Source organism: Cervus canadensis, chromosome 9 (genome assembly GCF_019320065.1).
Source record: "Cervus canadensis isolate Bull #8, Minnesota chromosome 9, ASM1932006v1, whole genome shotgun sequence".
NCBI classification, from domain to species: Eukaryota; Metazoa; Chordata; class Mammalia; order Artiodactyla; family Cervidae; genus Cervus; species Cervus canadensis.
Window position 1 is genome coordinate 8835950 of NC_057394.1, and position 10645 is coordinate 8846594.

Sequence of the window (10645 nt, forward strand, 5' to 3'; positions counted from 1 at the left end):
CTCCAGGGATCAAACCTGTGTCTCTTGTGTCTCCTACATTGGAAGGCAGATTCTTTACCACTAGCACCAACTGGGAAGCCCTGTAGTTATTAACACAATAATGCCATTATTAGTAGTCTTATTAGGCATCCATTGTTAAGCCATAACAAATTGTGAGAATGGTATATGGTTGGGTTAATACTTCTTTAAGCATATTTATTTTGTGGTAGTTTTGCTAATATATATAGCACTGATACCATCTGTTCATGTTGCATGCATTATTATTTTAGGAATTTATTCATGTCTATATTCTGGAGAAAACAGATTTAACATTATAGAACCAGTTCCCATATATTTTAACTACAATCTTAAAACTTCTTATTTAAAGATACACTGTAAATATATGTTTCCATTTTCTTGCTTTAATAAATTTTTATTCTAATCATAAAAATAATAGTAAGCTTATGAATGATGCCAATTTAATCAATATTTACTAATATTTCATGATCATTTATTAATTTGTTCTGTATAGTAACAGGAGGACTTCCCTTGTGGCTCAGTAGTAAAGAATTTGCCTGCTAATGCAGGAGACTCGGATTTGATCCCTGGGTCTGGAAAATCCCCAGGAGAAGGAAATAGCAACCAACTCCAGTATTCTTGCTTGGTGAACCCCATGGACAGAGGAGCCTGGAGGGCTACAGTCCACAGGGTCAGAAAGAGTCAGGCACGACTTAGTGACTAAGCAACAAATCAACAATTTTAATATAGTCAGAGATAAAAACAAAAGAGGTGTAGTAACTCAAGGGATTGTGGACTATGACATAGCCAAGCACTTTCACAGGAAGCCCAGACTCAAAACATACCTTAAAGGCTTTTCCAGGGCTGAAACACTGAGGAAAATACTGATTCAAATGGTCTGCATGTGTATATATGAAAAAAAGTGCAATCCAGACTTCATTTGGAAATATCCGCAACTAGTTTAATGACTCCTCCCCCAGTTCCCTAGGTTGGAAAGTCCTCGAAATTTACCTTTAGATCAGAGTTTACCTTTACCCTAATTTACCTCTAGGTCAGAGTTTACCTTTACCCTAATTTACCTCTAGGTCAGAGTTTACCTTTACCCTAATTTACCTCTAGGTCAGAGTTTACCTTTACCCTAATTTACCTTTATCAGAGTTTACCTTTACCCTAATTTGCCTTTAGATCAGAGTTTACCTTTACCCTAATTTACCTTTAGATCAGAGTTTACCTTTACCCTAATTTACCTTTAGATCAGAGTTTACCTTTACCCTAATCTACCTTTAGATCAGAGTTTACCTTTACCCTAATTTACCTTTAGATCAGGCAAAGTTTTTTAGCAAAGGGCCGTACAGTAAATACTGCTGTTTTACAGGTCATGTAATCTCAACTCTCCTCTGTACTTTGTAGCATGAATTTGGCCCATGGACTGTAGTTTGCCAACCACTGAGTCAGATTCTCAAGGTTACTGTTAGCTATTAGGTTAGGATTACGCTGATTTATCTGCGTTTATGGCTTACTCATTGGTTACAAATTGTGGAACATGGGCCCTCTATTTCCCCCCACCGCCTCTCTCATTCTGAATGGAGAAGCCTAGCTTGCTGCATGCAAATGGCCCATCACGGTATTTTCCTAAACAAAGACGTTTCCCTCCAAAGAGGAATTCTGCTGCTACTGTTAAGATAATAAGTACACCACAGATGGTGCTTTCATTTCCAAACAACCACAACAGAAAAGGAGATATGAAATTTTTGTTTAATTGTTGTGTTTTTTTTCTCTTCTGTGATTCGATGATTTCATTTGGCAAAGTTACAAATTAATATTTAAGCTTCTGCTGGGACTCTAGCGCTGTTGATTTTTGTTGTGGTGGTGTTGGTGGCTCTAAATATAGTCTGGAAGGAGGAGAAGAAGACATACCAAACTCCTTATCTATTTCATTTTGGCAGTTTCAAAGAGTTTATAGCTGAGCTCAAATTTAAATACGTCTTCTCGTGTTATCATTGCCAGCTGTAGAATGTCTCTCTGGCACAATCGTGGTATTGCTCAATCATTTAAAAACCATCCGTCAGGTTAGGGCTGTGTTGACAAGCCTCCTGGGGTTCCTTCCTTCCTTAGTTCTCTTGCCGGTCCACACTAGGGGGTCTCAAATTGGTGTGTTCAGGAGGCCATCTCGGATCCTTGATACACACTATATTGAAAAACAAAAAGCAGGAACAAACAAATAGCTGCCAACATACACAGGAGATTTTTATCTAGAAATCTGGGGTTTTTTATTCCTTGAAAAACCAGATCACTAAAGATCCAAGGCTTTTGTTTCCCCATGAGAACCGTCATCTTTTCTGCCACTCCGTCTGTCTGTCTGCTCAACTCCGAGACTAAGTGAGGGGCATTGATCCTCACGTGTGCTCTGCTGGGCTACACCCAGCAGGCCTGCAGGTGTTGTACTTGAGCAGCTTCAAGATCGAAGAAAGAGCCTAGAGTCCGCAGTGGTGTGACTCGGTTCCTCCAACCATTCTATTATTCTATGATTATTTATTTAGTTATTTATTGTTTATTTTTGGCTGTGCTGAGTCTTCGTTGCTACATGGTCTTTCCCTAGTTACTGCGAGTGAGGGCTGCTCTCTCTTGCAGGCGCGTGGGCTTCTCATTGAGGTGGCTCCTCTTGTGTTGGGGCTCAGGCTTTAGGCGCTTGAGCTTCAGTAATTGTGGTGCCTAGGCTCAGTTGCTCCACGGCATGTGGGATCTTCCTGGACCAGGGATAGAACCTGTGTCCCCTGCACTGGCAGATGGATTCTTAATCACTGGACCACCAGGGAAGTTCCTTATCCTGTGATTTTTGTACCCATTTTAGAGATGAGAATACTGAAGCCCAGAGATTAAGTAATTTTCCCAAGGACACACAGCAAGGAAAGGGTAGGGTCAAGATTGACCCCAGGCAGTCTGGATCCGCAGATGTTGTTCACCATCACTCTGTCTCCCACTTGCAAATTAAAAGTATATTTGTCCCTTATGAGTAGTTACCAATCTCAGTTTCCATTAATCCTACCGATTCTCCTGAGAATGAGGGGGTTGTTTTTAACTCCAGTATTTCACAAGCAGATTAAATCCTCAAAAAGTCTAGCAAAGAGCATTAGACAATAGTAGCCTTAAATGTAGTGCGTGTGTGTGCATATGAGTATGTGTATATGCAGTAATTATTTCACCGAGAATAAAGAAGGGTGAAAAAGTACTGACCAGTCTCCACCAGCACAACTGCCTGAAAGCTTTGGCTGTAATGTGGAAGACTGAATCACCTCCCTGTGAAGTCACTGCCACAGCTTGCAGAAAGGATGTGTTATTGACTTCCTCGGAGTGCTAAGATGCAAACATTTTATCTAAAAAGACTTAGTGTCGTGTAAATCTATGGCTGATTCATATCAATGTATGACAAACCCACTGGAAAAAAAAAAATAATAATAAAAAAAAAAAAAGGAAAAAAAAAAAGACTGTGTCAGAGGTATACTAAGGTGCGTGCTAAGTCACTTTAATCGTGTCCGACTCTGTGTGACCCCATGGGCTGTAGCCCACCAGGCTCCTCTGTCCACGGGATTCTCCAGGCAAGAATACTAGGTGCCCTCCTCCAGGGGATCTTCCCGACCTAGGGGTTGAACCCATGTCTCCTGTGTCTCCTGCATTGACAGGTGGGTTTTTTACCACTAGCACCACCATACTGAGGGACACTCTGGGAATACAAGACTTCTTCTGAGTCAAGGGTCTTCATTATCTTTCATATTCAACTTCGTCAAATTAAAGTAGAAATAATACATTTCTAACTGCCGATGCAAGGCAACCAGCATCCTCCATATTTCATACATCACAGCACTAGGGATTGGATCCATGTAAGGGAGGGTTGACTGCTCTGTGGACCTGCGTTTCCAAAGCTGGAGGTCAGTCTTCCTGGAGATTAAGATCAGTCTTCTATGATCCTCTTAATAAGGGAAGGCTACGGGTAGAGACCCAATATCTTAGCCAGCAGGTGCCAGCTGCTCTCCCTGCCTGAATGATCAACTGGGTCAGCCTTTGCCAAACCCACTCCCAGTTGATTCTAAGACAGATTTTTAACAATAAAACTTGCTTTAGGTTTTATTTTTATGCTTGGATGCCTTGAAAGTGAAGTGAAAGAGTTAGTCGCTCAGTCATGTCCAACTCTTTGCAGCTTGCCTGACTTCTCTGTCCATGGAATTCTCCAGGCAAGAATACTGGAGTGGGTTGCTGGTCCCTTCCCCAGGCAATCTTCCTGACCCAGGGATCAAACCTGGGTCTTCTGCATTGCAGGTAGATTCTTTACCCTCTGAGTCACCAGGGAAGCCCTTTGGATGCCTTGGCCTGTCTCAATAAAATGACAAAGAACATGCCAAGTTCTAATCTGTTTGTCCCAGAAGATCCATGTTCAACCAATATTATATTTATTAATCTTTTGATGATAAGCCAGATTTAGAGCATTCCATTTTATTTTCCTTACCTCACCACAAATGTGTGAACTTGGACCCTTTTATCAGTCTTTATTCTGTTCAGGGCCTGGAGATTGACTTACCAAGGCTATCACTTATTAGTGAGAGAACTAATAGGACATTTGGAGAAATAAAACTTAGTGGAAGAACAGAACATTTTTTCAGATGGTACCTTATTCAAATGAGGGCTACATAAATTCCTTTGGGAGGGGCTAAACCTATCTTTCTGCTATTTTAATCTCATCAAATTAATCACTGCAACTGTCATCTTTGTCATGAAAAGCATCTGCCATTAACAAAACCTGTTCCCCTTGGAAAACAATTTAACTTTCATTGAATTAAAGTTATGGCGCACTCTGAATAAATTATATCCTGCAAGAGACACCACTTGATAATTAACACTCTCATGGGAAATACTTAAAGAACATTTCTACAGGCAACAATGTCATGCCCCTTATTATGGTTAGCATAATTTTAACTCTTAAAGGTTTTATATTTTTAGACCCTAAATGATGTGTTTTTCAGAATGTGTATAGAAAATAACTTCTTTAAAAGAAAACAAAGTTACCATTTTTCAGCAGTCATAAAAATCTATTAAGGTGAAAAACATTTTAGTACGTGATATTTTCAAAAAGATTATGACAATAAAGGTCTGCTTTGCGTCAGTATTTCACAAACATGAAATAGCACAGTGTTGAGCCTACATAAAATAGCCACAAAAGCTAGTTAAGTGACTTCCATGATATGCAACTAGGAAGGTGGCATTTTTAAATTATTTTTCAAAGAAGTCTATCAGAAATGCTTTTGTAGGTTAACTTCTATAAGTATATAAAACTCATCTATGAATATTTGTATTATTAATGATAGTCGTAAAGTAGCAACTGTGTGTTATTCATCAGTTGATGTAGATCATGGTGGTCATGTTAGCTCATTGTGCTGTTTCAAAGTATGTGGAGGGAATTTAGTCATGACAGCTATTGACGGTTCTCTTGAAGAGCTCCAGGACGACTCCAGACCATGGGTTAGGTCGTGGTTTTCAGCTCCCGTCTCTACGACCAGCTAACATGACCCCTGGCCTTAGCTTCAGGGGCTAGCTTGTGTGCCAACTGATTGCCAGGGGTTTAGTTTGAGGTGTCAGTCTGTCTCTTTGTAGGTAAAACATGTCATCCTATAATATCAGTGATCCAGTGAACAATTGGGAACTGTTAGATTATCATGGAATAATAATTCCTACAGAAATATTGAAAATACGTTAGCAAATACCTTCAATATATCTTTTAGAGGTTTGGCCAAAAAGTTCATTTGGGTTTTTCCACAAGATGTTGCATAAAAACCTAAAGTAACCTCTTGACCAACCCAATATTATTATTATTTTTTAAATTTATTGTGAATACAGGGTGCTGGGCTTCCCAGGTGGCACTAGTGGTGAAACCTGAAAATGCAGGAGACAAAGGAGATATGGGTTTGACCCCTGGGTCTGGAAGACTGCCTGGAGGAGGGCATGGCAACCCACTCCAGTATTCTCGCCTGGAGAATCCCATGGACAGAGGAGCCTGGCGGGCTCCTGTCCGTGGGGTCCCACAGAGTTGGACGTGATTGAAGCCACTCAGCACAAAGGCATGCGCAGGGTGGTACTTTAACGTGCTGTTTCCAGTTATACCCTGCTTGAATTGTATCTTGTTCAACCGAATACTATTGTTCCTGTCTTCTATTTTCTGATTAGAGGACATCCATAGTTTTGCCTATATACATACATACATACATGAGTGTGTGCTAAGTCAGTTCAGTCGTGTCCAATTCTTTACGACTTATGGACTGTAGCCAACCAGGCTCCTCTGTCCATGGGATTCTCCAGGAAAGAATACTGGAGTGGGTTGCCATTTCCTTCTCCATGGGATCTTCCCAACCCAGGGATGGAAACTACGTTTCTTACTTCTCCTGCACTGGCATTGGCAAGCAGATTTTCTACCACTAGCGCCACTTGGGAAGCCCCATACATATGTACATATATATTTTTTCCCCAAAGCAGCAGCTTCTTCTCGACACATTGTGTGTTGATAAAAGTTGACACCTATAGGAAGAGGAACATCTGGTCATCCATGCCCGAGTGCTGCCTGGTCGGCCATCCTAGACGAGTTTCTGCAAGAAGGAAGAGGAAACACAAGGAAGCTCCCACCCCTTCCTCTAACCTTCATTTCTTCCTCTTCTCTCAACAGGAACTTTTTACCCCTGAGTGCAAGTTTAAAGAATCTGTTTTTGAAAACTATTATGTAATCTACTCATCTATGCTGTACAGACAACAGGAATCTGGCAGAGCCTGGTTTTTGGGATTGAATAAAGAAGGGCAAGTTATGAAAGGAAACAGAGTAAAGAAAACCAAACCAGCAGCTCATTTTCTACCCAAGCCATTGGAAGGTGAGTGTCATGTGTGCGTTATCCTGATCATGATGTAGTACATGTTTATCTTCCACATCCATGACTCTGCCATGGCCACAAGGGGCCCTCATGGAAGGCTGGAAATGCCTCTTATCTTGCTCTGGGTGGTGGTCCCATAGGTGTCTACTTACATTGTGCATTTAAGATTTGTATACTTTATTGTATATACATGTATGTGTGTATATATGCATGTGGTGGTTCATCCTAATGAAACATAAGGTATCTTCATAAAATATCAGCTTTCAAAACCCTAAAAGCAGGTTGGACAGCTCTAATTTACTTGTGTTTCTGATGGCAGAAGATTTTAAGTCAGCTCATTTTCTCCAAGCGCCAGTCAGTCTGGAATTTCCTTTCCCAGGATTCCCTAGGATCCCTTTCTAACAAAACCACATGAACTACTGGAATCAGTGATGTCACCAGATACTACTCAATTCCTTGGAGCCTCCTGGGATGTCAGTCCCAGTGATCCTCTTGCCATTATGCACTTCTGCCTTCAGTTCAGTTCAGTTCAGTTCAGTTGCTCAGTCGTGTCCGACTCTTTGCAACCCCATGAATTGCAGCGCCAGGGCTCCCTGTCCATCACAAACTCCTGGAGTTTACTCAAACTCATGTCCATCGAGTCGGTGATGCCATCCAGCCATCTCATCCTCTGTCGTCCCCTTCTCCTCCCGCCCCCAATACCTCTCAGCATCAGGGTCTTTTCCAATGAGTCAACTCTTCGCATGATGTGGCCAAAGTACTGGAGTTTCAGCTTCAGCATCAGTCCTTCCAATGAGCACCCAGGACTGATCTCCTTTAGGATGGACTGGTTGGATCTCCTTGCAGTCCAAGGGACTCTCAAGAGTCTTCTCCAACACCACAGTTCAAAAGCATCAATTTTTCGGTGCTCAGCTTTCTTCACAATCCAACTCTCACATCCATACATGACCACTGGAAAAACCACAGCCTTGACTAGATGGGCCTTTGTTATAGGATATTAATTACAGATTTTCAGTATTACATCTGAAAATGAGGCATAAAAATATAAAGCGCCTCACACTTGCCTTCAGTTATTTAAGCAGGTCTGTGCATGAGTGGCAGGAGAGAAAATCTAAACAATGAGCTCCAGAAGCTTCTGGCTTTGCCTGTTGCTTTGTATGGCTTTGAAGCTGACATAGTGTGACCATGTTGCTTTTTAATCACTTGAGAGTTTGAATTTAATGACCTAAAGACCTAGACTGGAGAAGATGAGTGGGAATGAGTGTCCATGTGTTGCCAGCATGTAGTGGAAGGAAGGTCTGAATTTTTCTCCCTGAACAAAGAGAACTGGATTAAATGCCTGCCATTCTCACATACTTCCTGTGGCCTGGGTGGGCGGGTGGGTGGGTGTGTGTGTGTGTCTGTGTGTGTGTGCGCGCGCATCCCCCATTTAAACCTTCTCTCCTCAACAAAAATCCAGGCACACCCATGTGCACTGTTTGGAGACACAAAACCAGAAAATGCAAAGGAAGTCATACTTTCTGTTCAGGGGCTGGATTTTACTTCTTTAAAACAGGAATTCCCTGTCGACGGGGTTACTTGACTTCTGGGAAAAAAGAGGACTGGGCCTCCAGCGGAGGTCTGCGCGTGAACCTAACCAGGTAACATCTCCTTTTCTGCCCTCCTCCCCCTTCCCGTCACTAGTTGCCATGTACCGAGAACCATCTTTGCATGACGTCGGAGAAACGGTCCCGAAGGCCGGGGTGACGCCGAGTAAAAGCACGAGCGCGTCGGCCATCATGAATGGAGGCAAACCAGTCAACAAAAGTAAGACGACATAGCCAGACCCTCACAGGTGTTGTGACTGAGTCGCCCCCCGAGCGCTGTTGAGCCATTTATCCCGGCCAGACCCTCCCGCTCCCTCCGCGGGCCCGGGAGCCACTGGGGGTAGGCTGCTCCCCACTGGCCCGAACTCCTTGGTTGCAAGTGGGATAAATCTCAACGCGTTGCGCCCCCCCACAAGAAGAAGACACCTGGACAACCAGCTCAACTCAGACCATGGAATGCCCTACCAGATATGGAATGCCTTTTTAATATCTTTTCTGTGACTGTGACACTTCATGTGAATGACCTCCTTCACCAGTCCACTCGACACCTTGCCTGCTGACAGCTACCCATATTCCTTTTTGAGTCCCGTTTCGGCGAAATCCATGTGTTTCAGTTCGATTTTTGTAGCACACAGATATTCTTGAGTAAATTTCTAGTTAGATGCTGTAAACCTGTGCTATTCTGGAGTTCTCTAGGGCTGCTGGCTCTACTGTCTGTGACCTTTTGTAGGGATGGTGTTCCTCTCAATCTTAACTGTTGCGGTTGGCTTAGTTGGGACAGCGATCAGGGAAACAGAAAGCCTTCTAAATCTATTATGACAAATTGCATCTGTAAAGAGTAGGACTGTGGTCTCCGGCTCACACAACTGATGAAACACACATATACGCCCCGTCCAGTAGCAGATACTGTGCTCCCGAGGCCCGCGTGGCCGGGCTGAGAAACGGGGTCAAACGCAGACATGGGAAGCGCTCTATGATCTGGGTTTGACATCCCCCTTAGTTTCTTTGTGTGTGTGTGTGTGTTTTATACATATCACAAGCTTACTGGTAATGGTAACATTTGCCTTGCCCAGCGAGCAAGACCCACTGGTTTTTGAGAAAGTGGGTCAAAAGAACTCTGTAGGCCTTGTAGGCCTGATTAAGGTTCATTTTTCATCTATGAGTCCTCATTATTTGGGAACAAAAAAAGGAAAAAAACAATTAACAACCTACAAGAATTGCGCTACCTAAATCCATCTCAGATAGAGAATCCTTCCTGTTTTTAATGAACCAAACTTAACACCATCCCCAATTTGGGCTGCGTTCCACTCATACTCGGCAGAGCATGGGCAAGGCGGCTGTTGTGTTCTTTCCTGCAGCAGCAATGCAAACGTTAGTTATAAACTAGACTTTAATATTTTTGGTGTTTAATGACAAGTTTTTAAACCGGACACATTAGGTAAAAAAAAAAAAAAAAAAGTATTTTTTTTAGCTCAGCATGCTGAGTCAGGTACTGTGTATTTCACCGGTCCATACCTCTGACTCAGCTTCTGGGGTCCACATGGCCCAGCAGCTGAGTTAGTGGTGCCTTGCCATGATCTCAGAATGCAGTCTGTTGAATTATTCTAGATTAAAAATAAAGGCAAACCAACACGTTCAAATATCAGGTTTTCAGTCCATCCGAGATATATATATATGTTTTCTTGCTTTTGTTTGATTTTGCTTTCTTAACTTCCTTTGGGATTTCCAACTGCTGAATTCTGAGGTTAGGGAGGACAGCGACGAGAAAGTCCGGGAATAGTTGGCTCCACAGTGAAGAAACCATGCAAAATGTTCACTATCGGATCTAAAGAGTTTCAAAATGTTTGATACTAAACTGTTTGGAAATACATTTGTTAACTCTGTGTATACTTAATAAATTTCAATGTTTTTCTCCTCTGAACAGTTAATTGAGACCAAATTGAACCTCATTTATAGAAAACTATATGTGGGATCCATGTACTGGCCTCTTGCTATTTTCCATGTGGAAGGATGACCCAGTTGCCATTTTCTCCCATCCGCACTGTATTTACTGGGAAATTATTTCATCACTGCTTTCCTAAGTCTCCATGACAGCCTTTGCCCAGCCTTTAAAAATTTTGGCCTGCTTAGCTGATTAAAGATTTACTATCAATTTAA

General features: G+C 42.2%; 1 protein-coding gene across 3 annotated transcripts in view; it reads left to right on the forward strand.

Annotated features, from left to right (window-relative positions):
• The window catches only part of FGF14 (fibroblast growth factor 14), a 603006-nt gene extending 592361 nt beyond the window's left edge, over positions 1 to 10645 (forward strand). For all 3 annotated transcript variants that reach the window (XM_043477362.1, XM_043477364.1, XM_043477363.1), the window contains exons 4-5: positions 6704 to 6902; positions 8586 to 10645. In XM_043477362.1, coding sequence (XP_043333297.1) covers positions 6704 to 6902; positions 8586 to 8722 — 336 coding nt within the window. In that variant the 3' untranslated portion in view covers positions 8723 to 10645. The remainder of the gene's footprint in view (positions 1 to 6703; positions 6903 to 8585) is intronic.